General features: G+C 42.0%; 1 protein-coding gene across 2 annotated transcripts in view; it reads right to left on the bottom strand.

Moving 5' to 3' along the window:
* Positions 1-201: 201 nt before the first annotated feature.
* The window catches only part of gfpt2 (glutamine-fructose-6-phosphate transaminase 2), a 29,166-nt gene continuing 15,361 nt past the window's right edge, over positions 202-14,006 (bottom strand). For both annotated transcript variants that reach the window (XM_084010451.1, XM_084010450.1), the window contains 18 exons: positions 13,823-13,930; positions 13,054-13,161; positions 12,836-12,961; positions 12,316-12,374; positions 11,101-11,235; positions 9,584-9,645; positions 7,836-7,915; positions 6,024-6,141; positions 5,390-5,553; positions 4,604-4,699; positions 4,279-4,376; positions 4,002-4,122; positions 3,601-3,758; positions 3,342-3,456; positions 3,106-3,233; positions 2,398-2,565; positions 2,089-2,250; positions 202-1,432 (listed from right to left, as the gene is read on the bottom strand). In XM_084010451.1, coding sequence (XP_083866577.1) covers positions 1,388-1,432; positions 2,089-2,250; positions 2,398-2,565; positions 3,106-3,233; positions 3,342-3,456; positions 3,601-3,758; positions 4,002-4,122; positions 4,279-4,376; positions 4,604-4,699; positions 5,390-5,553; positions 6,024-6,141; positions 7,836-7,915; positions 9,584-9,645; positions 11,101-11,235; positions 12,316-12,374; positions 12,836-12,961; positions 13,054-13,161; positions 13,823-13,930 — 2,051 coding nt within the window. In that variant the 3' untranslated portion in view covers positions 202-1,387. The remainder of the gene's footprint in view (positions 1,433-2,088; positions 2,251-2,397; positions 2,566-3,105; positions 3,234-3,341; positions 3,457-3,600; positions 3,759-4,001; positions 4,123-4,278; positions 4,377-4,603; positions 4,700-5,389; positions 5,554-6,023; positions 6,142-7,835; positions 7,916-9,583; positions 9,646-11,100; positions 11,236-12,315; positions 12,375-12,835; positions 12,962-13,053; positions 13,162-13,822; positions 13,931-14,006) is intronic.

Below are 14,006 nucleotides of genomic sequence, written 5' to 3'. Positions count from 1 at the left end.
CCGGGGTGTGCGGAGGAAGGGGAACGCCACAACAAGCACAGCGCGAGCATGCGGGTGACGTCATCGCGCAGTTTACGTGGGCGCAAACTTTTTTTTTTTTTTTTCTCCTTCACACAAAACTTTGTGGGGAAAAAAAAACTTCTCTGGATGTTATTGATTAAAATGTCGCTTTGAGAAGGAAGGAAGAGGAAACATTGAATATAATGCTTTATCTATTTATTGATTGATAGTGCCTGCTTATTTATAAAACACAGTATAAAATACAATCACAGTAAAATATATAAATCAAACCCTCTCTTAAGCCCCTATAAAATATCAGATAAATACAGAATATTATCATTATTATAAACCCATACATACAGCTGACAAAACAAACGTTTTATTGAAAGTCACGGTACATAATTTCTTCTCTTTTTTTTGCTGCATGAGTGCTCTTTAAATAATTATGATTATTATCATGTATTTGTATGGAAATGCTCCAACCTATGACAAGAATAAGTGTAAAGAAAGTCAGGAACAAAAGTTCATATTCTACCATGAGCTGATGTTGGAAACTGCAATTCTGTTAAACAGAACAGACACACACAATATATTTTAAATTAAAATGAAAAAAAAAAACAATAAAATAGCATAAACGATCAGCAACATAACAAAATAATCAAGTAATAATGTAAGAGCCAGATTGAGGAATTTCCTTATGCAAGCTTCTGCTAAAAATATTGAAATAAACCAGGCACAGTGATGGAATGAATGTGCAGTGAAATAAAAAACAACATGAGATGTTCATCATTCAGAGCATCCTGGAATAAAAGCTTGATTCCTACGTTTCCCATAATGCAAAGAAAGGTAAGGCGCCCCCAAAAGACATAATAAAATCATAAAACAGAAAGAGAATAAATCACTTCACTCATGATTGTGTGCATACGTAATGCACATTTGGTCCCCATATTGCACAACTGTAAACACTTCAATACACCATATCAATGCTTTTCCCTTAAGCCTGTACTGTTTTCGGCTCGTCTCGAGATAAGAAAAAGACACTGCATGTTGGTTGCTTTGGATGTGTGAATATTGTTTTCATAGATTGTTCCGCAAAAGCCTTAATGGCACTGGCACGTCCTCAGCAGTGTTTTAATTAGTCGGATTTGGACTTCACATTTCTCTTTTAAAAAAAGGTAATTGTACCGTATATTTCCCTCTTCCATTTGTCACTTTCTCTCACTCTCACTCACACCCTCGTCCACGCCCACACCCATGCAAAGTGCCCGACTTCACCCCCATCTCGCCACTCACACGCGCAATAACAAACATACTGAACAAATTGCACTTTTGGACTGTAAATCTATGAGCCTCCTTTCTCTTCTCCTGTGCTTTGTGAACAGTATTTTTACTCCACGGTCACAGATTTGGCCAGGTTTCTGGGGAAGTCAACCTGCAAAAAGAGAAAGCAGCTTGTTGGAGCAAATATCCTGGACTGTGCGTTGTCACATGAAGTGCATTCGCTTGTTTGTTATCAAGGACGGACGCGAGAACAACACACACATTATCAAGCTTAGAAAACAGAGGACAGATCAGCTTTCTTGAAGGTGTAAAAGCACAATGTACACATTGCTGCCTGAGTCAGTGATCACATCCTGTTCTTGACTGATTACACATGCCATAACTTTGTAAACTATGTAAATACAATTCATGAGGGAGATGAAACGTGACAGTATGTAAATTAAATTCCATTGACATGTTGAGACTTGAACATAAATGTCGGAAAAACTGCATAACCTGAACTTCAGTCTTAGCATGGCATTTAAAATCATATGCAACAACATCCAAGCCATGCACAAATAGACGCAACTTAAAGCATTCAAATAGCTAAATATACAAGCACAAGATGTTTTAAAACATAAGTGCATTTAAATGTCATATTCCATATCAAAATCTAACCAATTGTTTGTATGCTCGCCCTAATTTATGCGGCTTTGACCAGTGATCAGATTAGCACACGAAAGAGTTGGTAGATAAAAAGCGATATGCTTTGAAGCCTGCTTTTCATACACAGTGAGAATTTGCACGGATAGCTTGAGTCGAACTCACGTCATATCCTCGCAGGACGGCCAGGTGGAAGGACAGCAGCTGCAGGGGGATGACACTGAGGATGCCTTGCAGACAGTCCACAGTGTGCGGCAGCTGGATGGTGTGGTAGGCAATCTCACTCATCTCAGGGTCGTCCTGGCAACAAAGAATGATGGGCCGACCCTGATGGACAGAGAGAGAGTGAGAGAGACGTAAGCAGGAAGATCATTTTGTTGTATTGCACTCACAAACTTAACATTTGTGTGCAAGTGTCCAGGTGTGTGTTCCAGTGCCTGCAGGTCTCTTACACTCGGTTTTTCCAGGACTTACCGATCTGGCGGTGACTTGTTGCAGAGCGTTCTGGCACTTGGTGTAGCAGGCGTCCCTCATGATGATCATGATGACCGGCATGTCTTTGTCTATAAGTGCCAGAGGGCCGTGCTTCAGCTCCCCGGCCAGGATGCCCTCGGAGTGCATGTAAGTGATCTCCTTGATTTTCTGCATGCGAGTAAAAACATAAACCACATTTTAAAAATATATTTAACCTTTATTTATGAATGTCATTTACCAGGGAGTCCTGGCCAAGATGGTAGTATAAATGTTTCACACAAATATCAGTCTTAAAAACAACAAATAATTGGCATTCGGTGTCAAATAAACCTAAATTATATTTTTAAATCTTATAAAATAATCTAGTTTATAATGACACTGTAGCTCACACCAAGATCTGAGGGTCCGAACACTTTAAAAACGCTTTGGCCAAAAATGGTGCATGTTCTACTGCCTGATTGCAGCTACTGATTGGCGTCAGTAGAGAATATAGATAAGTAGGCAATTTGTGTGATATGGCTTTATAGAGAACTTTTTTTTTTACCAATGTTCCATTCTATGGTGGCATAATGATGACACATGCAGCACTGCACACATCACAACCCTGTTATGTCATCTGATTTTTCTACTTTCTCCTCATCGTTCAGGTTATTCTAGTAGAGTAAATTGCATTTTTTTCAACAGACTACTGTGGCATTCTCAACTCACCAGCGCCCCCTCGAGGCAGGTGGCGTAGTGGAAACCTCGGCCCATGACCAGAAGAGACTTCTGCTCGTACAGTTCATCAGCAATGGTCTTTATTTTGTTGTCCAGGGCCAACACCTGTTTTATCAGGTCTAAGACAGTAGAAGAGTTCATGTGAAGATGGAGGTATTATGGTCACACATGTACACATTTCTTTTTAAAGACTTTTTGTTGTGATTTATTGATCTTATTGAACTGACCAGGTAGCACCTTGAGGCCGTGGATGATCTCCAGTCTTCTCTGCTGTAGGGAGAGCCTGTCCTCGCTCATCATCAGGCCAAACATGGTGAGGGCCACGAACTGACTGGTGTAGGCCTGGTTTACACGCACAAGAAACACTCATATAACCCCAAAGCGTTGCTGCTGCTGAACAGCGTCTAAACAAATAACTGTGTATATGAAGCATTTATAGTGATTTACTTATTGCTGCAAAGATGAGATGCACAGTATAAACTCTACCTTAGTGCTGGCCACTCCTATCTCCGGCCCAGCATTGATGTGGACTCCGCATTCTGTTTCCCGACAAATGGAGCTGCCCACAGTGTTGGTTATACCAACCGTCAGGGCACCTTGGCCCTTGCAGTAGCGAAGTGCCATCAGGGTGTCTGCTGTCTCTCCTGGGGGGTCAGAGGGAACGATTGGATATGTTTACCATGTAGAACTACAGCACAGTAAGGCAAAACTGCTGGAGGTAAAAACCCCAATATGATGGTATCAGGCAAGTAAATTTCATTGACAGATTTTTCTAATAAACAACGACCATCATCTCAAATTGATGTTTTTGACAAATTAAAATCCATCAAAACTTAACCAATGACCTCAGAAGACAGAAATGTGATGTTTTTGTGTGTTTTTTTCACCTGACTGGCTGATAAAGAAGCAAACGTCGTCTCTAAAGACAGGCGTGTTACGGTCCAGGAAGTCGCTCGCCAGCTCCACCATGACGGACAGCTCTGTAAGCTCCTCGAGGACTTGTCTGGTCTGAAAAATATAAGGAAACAAACGGCCACAGTTTCACCACCATCATCATCATAATCTCTGCTCTCAATACAAACAGTAAGTTTGTGCTTTTACTTTAACTAATCACAGAGAATGATCGTTACCATGCTCATCCTAAGGTTTGATAGCTCTACTCACAGCCACTGCAGCGTGGAAGCTAGTGCCGCAGCCAATCACAATCAGCCGTCTGCAACGTTTGATTTCTTTCAGGTGATCCTTCAGCCCACCGAGAATCACTGAGGGAATAGATGACAGTTACATAAGTTGGCGGTTAAATAAGGGCAAATAAATATTTTAGTCTCTGATTGCGTCTTTGTTTAAATAGACAATTAATAAGGAGGACAGCAAACGGATGCAGATCCTGTATCCTTTAATCACATCCTGATGATACTGTTAATGGGAGCAGTTGTTCTACATATCATTCAAACTGATCTGAAGGGGGGGGTTTCGAAAAATCTGTCACCTTCGTTGGTGTCAAAACAAATCCGTCCTCTCATGGTGTTGACGACTGACTCCGGCTGCTCAAAGATCTCCTTCTGCATGAAGGCGTCAAAGTTACCTGCAAAGAGAGACACATATATGGACATCAGATTATCTCGTGACGTGTGAGGACATGCAGAATGTCCAACAGCTGTGTTATGTTTTTACTTTCAGCCAGCAGAGGGCGAGCAAGTACGGGTCTTCATGATAAAACTTGATTGGTAGGGCTGCATGAATGTTCTCAGTGTATTCAGTAGGTGTGGTGGAAAAATACTGTTGTGTATATAAAATAAATAAAGTATGTGGTTCTCGAAGTCACAGTCGACTGACACTCGACTGTTCTTTCCCCTACGTTGTCAGCAAGTTAAGATGTGCGTCTAATCAGAAAGGTTAGGTTTTGTTGATGCAGGGTGGAGACCAGCATTGTGTTGAGACTAGACAGCTACGACTAGGCACACACCTCCATGCGTGACCTTGTTGCTTGGGTATAATTGAAGTTGTCAAGATTGTGTAGGGTCCACATCCTGGAACCAGTGTTAAATGCATTCATTGTAAGAAAACCAATGAGAGTGTTTTTTATACACCAAAACTGACCTGAAAGTATTTTTTATTCAATATTTGTTGCAAGCTGTGTTCAAAAACTGATCTCTTGTATGTGTCATATGTTCCTTTTAAGCTTAACTCCATGTCTAAAATGAATATAGTGTAAAATAAAAGCCATGTATTGTCCTCATAGCCAACAGCAGTATCTTTTTGATAATTATCTGACCTTTCATGATCTGCTGCAGCTCCATCTGCAGGGTCTGGATTGCCCTGACTGGATCTTCACCAACCTGCCGGCTCATCCTGTGGATGGAGAGTTTCCCGCCGGTCACCACCGCCATGTCGTTATCCTCCAGGTACAACACCTTGTTGGTGTGCTCGATGATGGCACTGTGGGTAGAGATCGCAGGAGTTACCCATCTGTTTTTTTTTTGGAATGCTGTTTTGAAGCCTTGAGTTTGGAATTTTAGGCATTTGTGTTGTTTTTTTTTACCAGAAGGGACACGTGAGGGCGGAGCTCAGTACAACCAAACACTGAATAAGACATTTTTAAGGGAACGAAATGTTCCAATTAACTTTCATGAACTGAAAACACACTGTGAGTACTCCCAGAATGCAACCAGTGGAGTTGCCCCTTGCTGGTGAATAGAAACAATGCACATTGCATTCATAAGGAGGATGGCTGCACATGATGAATCAGTGATAAGATCCTCTAGCTACCGAGTGCACTGACCTTCCTTTTTCAATCATAGTTCCTCATACTTGATAGATACAGTAACGAGAGACAGGCGTGACATTAATCACATGACTCATAAGAATTCAATAATACTACAAAGTACTCAGACAACTGCTAATCTCACCTGGCGTCAGAGGCAAAGTAATACTCCACAGGCCGGCTGTTCCCCACGGAGTCGATGTCGTTGAAGCCGTCGGAGCGATTGTGGCTGTTCTTCTCTTGGACTCCCTCCTTGTGGTGACCTATGGGGGTCAGGAGTCAGAGGTCAAGGGTCAGAGGTTGCACAGTGACTTTGAGTGACTAAAACAATCAAGATGCGTTCGTCCCTTGAATTCTTCCAGGTGAAGTCGGGTCGTTGCTGCTGTGGTAATGGGTTCGTCACGTCATGAACTTCAGATTTCACGGGGCGAGATCAGAAAACGTTCAAAGCTGATGTCGAGCAAAGACATCTGCCGTTTTATCTCCAGCTAAGAAAATGTTCTAATTGTGTATCTTAATTGTAATTATGGTATTTAATATATTGTAACAATAAAGCGCTTTTAAAGAAGATGTGTCGTAATGGAGATATAAGTCATTGTATAAAATGTTCAGAAAAGAAAGAGCCAAAGAGTTTTTTCAACCACTAAAATGACACACCCTGCTTGGCTCCCTCCTGGCCCCGAACCATCTAACTCTGCCTCAGACTTTGGACTGGACTCGCATGAACCATTAAGAACCCTATTTTAAGTGTAGAGATAAGGCAGCAAAGACACAGTCCAAAGCATCGCAGAGACAAGGAAGCAAATGCAAAACAAGCAGGAATCATAACAACAGTTGCTCTTCTCAAACAATCATATCTAGATGAGAGACTATGTCTTAACCTCTCTCTCTCTCTATGTTGATGTCAATACTTCTGTTAAGAATCTTTCTTAGAAAACGTTTTTTCCCCCTAAATCGCTGCCAGGGATTGTAGCTGTCATTTGGAAATTCATCCGAATTATTGCGAAATGAGTAACAGAACCACAAAACATCTTGCAGGATTTGTTACCGTACATCTTAGAAACTCAAATTAAATGAATCTTACACTGTTATCCAGTCAGAAGATGCTCCCTTGGTAGGAAACATGTTTTGAGTTAAAGTATAAGGCAACTTTCTGCATATCTTGCTAAATGATAAATTTTGGTCACGCTTTCAATGACGCCTACATCTATAATTCATTATAAACCCATTTAATGTGTTTAATTACAGTTATAAACACTTACCTATAATGCTCTATCATACTAATAATAATCACAGGACATTATAAAGCATTATATCTATGTAGGAACGCCTGATTTAACTTATTCATCTGTGCTACAAAGCTCCATTATTTCCCTGACACTATTAAAATTAACATCAATGAGCCACACTGTTGCACAAGCTGATGTGTTCATTCATTACAATAAACACGGCCAGTGTAGTGTATTTGGAGTCGTCCTGCTGGCTGAAAATAGTGCCCAAAAAATATTTGAGTTTCACATATTATAATTCAGTCGTAAAGAATGAGGCTGAGAGTCACTAACAGGTTGGGGGAGTCAGGAAGTGTGAATGTAGGGAATGTAGGGAATGTGGCACACAATGAGAAAGGGGAATACATTCATGGTTTCTGTCATTGTCACAGTGCAATATATTTTAAAAACAGTGATATCGTTTTGAAAACTACTAAAAAAAGCTGTTCAAAGACTCATAACTGTTCAAATCTGTTGTGATTAAACAAGAAGTCAAATCCCTTTAACTGCAAACTTACTTAATCTTAATACATGAATAACCATCAAGATAATATCCGATCATTTAACATAAGCTAACGATTTATGAATACTCTCTCTGCTGCTGTGAATATGACTGTGTGTCTGTGTGAGCATGCAGACGGGCTGCAGTGTAAAGCGGCTGATGGCAGACAGACAGGAACAGAGCTCACCACTGTTGTACTGGACGGGGATGTTTTCAGTCGTCAGCTCGTGCTCGCTCCGCACACCAATGAGCAGTGGACTCCCTCTCCTGCGGGGGCCAGGACGAAGCAGGGCGAGGGAGGAAGAGATGAGGATGAGGGAGAGAAAGCGCGACAACGTCATGCAAAAACACTCTCGTGTGGTGATTAGTAAAAAACACCTCCAGGTCAATATTCACAATCCTCAGATTGTGTCTCTGAACAGCCAGAAGCTCAGACATCCTCGTTCCAGATCTCAATAAACTCTCTAATCTTTCACATCAGTCCAGTAAACAGATCCGTTTTTCTAAATCCCTTCGAGGATTTGTGTACAGTTCCTGGTCTGAGCCGGTGCTTCCTCGTTGGCCTACCACTTCCACATGGGCAGAGAAAGTGCACCCACATTGACAGGTGATGGGAGGAGACTCGCCTTTTCATGCGTGAAACCTTTACACACACATACGTGTGACGGCAGCGGAAACACTATATGAAAAACGAACCCACTTGATGGCGAGGAGTTATTGTGAGTTGGTTTTTATGACACCAGCCCTTGAGAAAGCGCGTCCAAAAGGGCCTCTCCTTAGCTCTTGTCTTTCTGTTTGGCACTTCTCTGGGGCTCAGCTATGCTGACGTAAGGCCGCGGGTTGTTTTAAGGGGTGTGGGGCTTGAAAAGGGGGAGGCTTGCAAACAGAAACATGTGGTCGCTATCCAATACAATATTTACCCTGAGGGAGGGAGAGACCAGGGGAGACGGGAAGCGAAGGGATGAAAGCCAACCAGGGAGTAAGTAAGAGGAAGACAGGGTGGCGGAAAGAACGACAGAGGAGGAAGAGCAGGTTGAGAGGACGTTACAGAAAGAGAAGCTGAGAAGAAGTAGAAGGTTCTGCTGCGAGGTTGATCCTCGATGACTAACATCCCCTCATCCCTCCGTTCTAGGAAACAATGCTGATTGTTCACTGTATTAACCGCAAAATTGAGTCAGCCAAAGCTGAGCAATACACCGACATCAGAATCTTTTCTCCAGAAACTACAAGCACAAAAAAAGAGACAAACGAAGGTTTTCTGACTTTAGCTGCATCGCTGGCGATGGCTGCAAACTGTTTGCATGCATCATAAATAAGGGCCAACTTATCTCGCTTTACTTTGTTGCCCTTTTGCCCTCCTCATTCCTGTGCTCCAGATATCCCCCTTCCCCCGAATCCAGGTCAGTTCAACTGAACCAGAGAAGGTATAAAGTAAAAATAAAATGAACGATGTGCAGCGATCAACGAGGAGTTTTTCAAGTTTCTGGCAAGGGGGATTTCCCAGCAGCAGAAACAGGAAACCCTGAAGTCTCTTCATTAATGAGTCACAGAGAAGCAGGCGTAGAGGCAGCGGCCCATAGGCCAGAGGCCCAGGAGGGAGAAAGAGAACCTGAATTCAACCTCTGCCCCTCTCTGTCTGAGTCTTTAAGATGCAGATCCCACTGACAAATCACACATTCGTACACAGAAAACATTTTCCATTCGCCGTTACAAAGCAAAGCCCATTCCAGAGTCATGGCACGTCTCATTTAATGGATGTTAAACTAAGACCCCTGACAACGGAATCAAAGTCTCCTCAAATACACCTCAAAATGGGGTGTTGCTTCACAGTTGCAACAACAGAGATGACTCATCTCCAGCGAGTTCGGCTCAGTGCACAGACTCGGGGACCAAAAACGTAGAGTGAAATGTCGCCGTGTGTGCAATGTTACCCACCTGGTGGACACGGCCTCCCCGGGGTAATGACGGCTTTTAAACACCAGAGCGAAGGCCCCCTCCTGAGACACAAAGAAGCAGAGGAAACAGTGCGTTTACAATAGCTTGACGAAAGACTGGAATACGCCAACGCTGACGTCGACTGTTTGAGAAGAAAAAGGAGAAACAATTAAAAGTATAAACACGATAATATGTAGGCAATGGTGTATTCCTGGAAAGCATGTAACCTTTAAGGGAAACATTTTCAGGACACAAACAAACGTTTCTTCTGAGGTTTGGCAGTAGTGTCGGGGGGTGTGGTAAGCAGTGGTGAATGGGGGGGTTAAGAGAAAAAAGACCTCTATTGTACAACATCAGCTGTGTTTCGAAAGCACTAACAGCAACGCTGCCTGTGGGGGTTAGTCTCCGAACTAGCTTGGAGTGTGTTTGTGTGGTGTTGAAAGTGGTGGTGGTAGGGGGGGGGGGAAGAGAGGGAGACGAGTGGGAGGCTGTTGTGGTCCTGACGCTGTTATCTGGTTCCCATTAGTCCGAATTCAAAATGGCTGCTTTGTGCCTCCTCTGTCCTTCTGAGGAGAGAGAACCGACTCCAAGCGGGAAAAAAAGCATCAAGCTCTGAAGTGTGAACGTCACAATGCGAAAGAGGCCCCCCCCCCCCCCAAATAAAATCTGTTTCTATGAGCGATGATGTCACTTGTGATGCTGGTATTGCGGTTGCTATAGAGACTATTTTTGTGATGGTGTAAAACGTTTTTATGGACGGGAAATTCAAGCACACATGGAAATTTTTAGAAGCAGCTTCCTGATACGAAGGATAGCATCATGTAGCTTTGTGTCATAAAATATGTCATTGACCAATCTCTCTCACACACACACACACACACACACACACACACACACACACACACACACACACACACACACACACACACACACACACACACACACACACACACACACACACACACACACACACACACACACACACACACACACACACACACACAGGAAGCTGGTTCTAAAAAAATAAATCCCGAAATTTAGAAACAAAGACAAAGAACAACAAAGAAACTGCGATGTGTCTCACTGGCATAGCTGGAAGAAATACTATTTTACTTAAGTAAATTAAGGAAATACTACGGTCTTAAAATTCTAAATGTTACATGATTATGAAGTATAAGGGTTATCAGAAAAGGTAATTAAAGTGTCTCCTTTCACAGTATTACATTAGCAGTATTGGTGTTGTTTAGTGCTTATGATGAAATATAAGCATATCTCCTGTTATTAGCTTGTAACTATAGCTGTTAAACAAATGTAGGAGTAAAAAGCACAATATTTCCTTTTGTAATAGCATAACCAAGAAATACTTAAGTAAAAGTATGTCAAAATTGCAATCACTGCTCACTTGCAGAAGAAATATCCGGAAGCACATATCCGACAACACAAAACAAAGATTAGCATGCTAACGCTAACTGTGCTGCTGTAAAGGTGTTGTGTGTCGCTCTGCGTGAGCTACTCACCAGCTGCTGGATGACCCGCTCCACCAGGGTGGAGAAGCTGATGCCCTCATTCTCTCGGTTGTCGTAAACATATTTGGTCAATTTGGGGATCACCTCTGTGTCCGTCTCGGACTCAAACTCGTATCCTTTGGCAATCTGAGGAAGGTGCAAGTTGATATCAATGCAAACAACATAAACAACCCGAGGATATGGTCAGTCATCCTGCAAGATCTACAGCATCACACACAATTAATATGATACAATTATATCATCAAACAAAGGTAGAAGACAATAAACATGATGTTCAAACTAGAGACCATCAAATCAGTCCCAGGGTCAATGGCCTCCTCCCTCAGTGCCACATTGTATAGTCTGAATTAAATATTCATATTTAAATTGCTGTAGTATTTTGCAATGGTGTGTTAATATTTATATTTACCTGTTGTATGTAAACAATGGTTCATTCTAAGAAAAACGTTTTTTTATGTTATATTCCATTTATGTATGTAGATCCATCGAAATGCTGCACACTGTCCCTTTAAATCAATAAAAATGTCATCGGCTGATAAGATCTGATCTGATGTAATCAACACTAATTATAATAAAAGTTGCATGGGCCGATGAAGTAATTCCACAGTTATGTCCAACAATCTAATATGAACAGAGTTCATGAGTAAAAACGTCACGAAAATGTGATTTCTCAGCATTTAATGAGTTGATTTTCTCCTTCCTTCCACAGAACTATATTACTAGAAAGTAATCTCCTTTCTTCAATTTGATCAGTGCTTTCCCGTTTGTATATTCCAGTCAGGTCTGACTTTTGCCCAAGTACAATGTGGCAACAAGTCACTCCTTAGTTAATGAGTAATACTGAATAATGTTGCTTCAATAAATAGTTCTAGTGCTGACAGCCTTTTGAAAACAAACAAAAACCCGTCAATAATCAGTTTTCTTTGTCATCTTATGAATTTGTTTAAAATTCATGCAGTCTCAACCCATCAACACAATGTTTTGTAGTTCATTTGCATGCAGTGGTTGCCATTGCTGCGGACAGTAACCCTGCTGAATAAACAAATGATGCAGCCTGAAATGTATATTTACCTAATTTGTACACAGAATATGGTGGCTAAACATAGTGACATTTTATAGTCTCCGGGACTCATTTGAGGGATGTTGTGCGAGGGTCACGAATCAGTTGTTTATACAAAAGAATTTCCTGATGATAAGGTGACTTACGAGGTATGCCTTCAGCTCTTTGTAGTTGGTGATGATGCCATTGTGGATGACGACAAACTCTGAGAGAAAAAAGGAAAAGGTCAGTGAGAGTGAAGAGATTGGACAAAAGAGTCCAAAAGTCAAAAATGATTAGTGATGTACTGACACGCCTATGAACATGGCATGAATGACAGCGAGACGGGCGTATGTTTGGTTGGAATGGAAGGTGTGTTAAAATACGGTATAATGCACTTTGACCGTTTTATTTAATGATCTGCATGAACTTGTTATGACTGCATCAAAATTAAGGGATTCAAAGCACGATAGTTAATGAGTCACATAAAAAAAAAGGGCAGAGTTGATCTTGATTTATCGTTTGAAGCCGCCGTGTTTCATGAAAGCTTTAAAACCCCATTAATTAATTGACAGTCCAGCTTTTTTATTGCATATTAATAATTGGTTAGCCTTGGACGTTGATAATTTGACCTGTACTGTGCATGTGATGCGTGGCGGTGCATGAAGGAGCGTGAGCGCATATTACCGTTTCCCTTGTCAGAGCGGTGAGGGTGGCTGTTGACGGGGCTCGGCTCTCCGTGTGTGGCCCAGCGAGTGTGAGCGATGCCGAAGTGTGTGCACAGCTCCTCGTCCAGGTCCAGCGAGTCTTTCTCTGAACAAGCAAAACGCAACACCGATCAAACATCGGTAAAAACTGGGTTTTACAGGAAAACAAGTCGCCAGAACACGAACGCGTGAACTCACTGTAAAGCTCCTCGTCCAGAGCCTTGACCTTCCCTTTCTTCTTGATCAAGCAGATCTCATTGTTGTTGATATCAGAGGCGGTCTTCCTAGGGCCGTCCACAGCGATGCCTGCAAACGAGTAGTGATCCAGGACTTAATTAGTATTATTTAGTGTGGGTGTGTGTCTCTGTGTGTACATGTGTACGTGTGTGTGTAAGATGTGGTGTTTGTCGGCCATTAAAGGGCCTCTTAGTTGGGAGGCTTCATCTTCCTCAAATAGGATGAACAAACACAAAGTGTGCGTGTGTGTGACAGGGTGTGTGTGTGTGTGTGTTTGAACAATATGAAATGTCCAGGTGGCAACAGGTCCGGATTCAGAAGTCGCTGGAGTTGCCTAAGGGATCGCTCTCGGCAAATTCATTTTTTGCACCTTGTCTATTTTCAAAACCTCCTCTCTGATTTTATTACTTTAAAACAATGCACCTGCCTCACTTATTAAAGGCGTTGGCTGTTATACCAGTTTTGCTTCATTGTGTTCATTTCAGACTAAGAGACTATGTTGCTGATTGATTGGTAACGAGATTCATGTGTCTATGTGTGTAATTACAGTGCTGTAACTCCAAATCCTCACAGTTTCTTATTGCTTTGAGTGCTGTCGAATGTTGCTAAGATTTTGGACGCGACACACAGCCGCTGCCAGGGAGCACTATTAGCTTTTGTGCATGTGTGTGTTTGTGTGTGTGTATGTGTGTGTGTGTGTATATATATACTGTGAAGCCAAGTGTCTTACCTGCTGAATCGTATCCTCTGTACTCCAGTCTCTGCAGTCCCTTCACCAGCGTCTCAAATATCTCCTTTCTGGTGCGAGGCACTCGGTAATTCAGGTAGGCAAAGATCCCTTTTAGAGAGAGAGAGAGAGAGAGAGAGAGACATGAAGTGACACCATAGACTTTGCACAAATGCAAAGATGCACA

The sequence above is a fragment of the Eutrigla gurnardus genome (genome assembly GCF_963514095.1).
Source record: "Eutrigla gurnardus genome assembly, chromosome: 5".
NCBI classification, from domain to species: Eukaryota; Metazoa; Chordata; class Actinopteri; order Perciformes; family Triglidae; genus Eutrigla; species Eutrigla gurnardus.
This window is presented reverse-complemented; position numbering and strand designations above follow the sequence as displayed.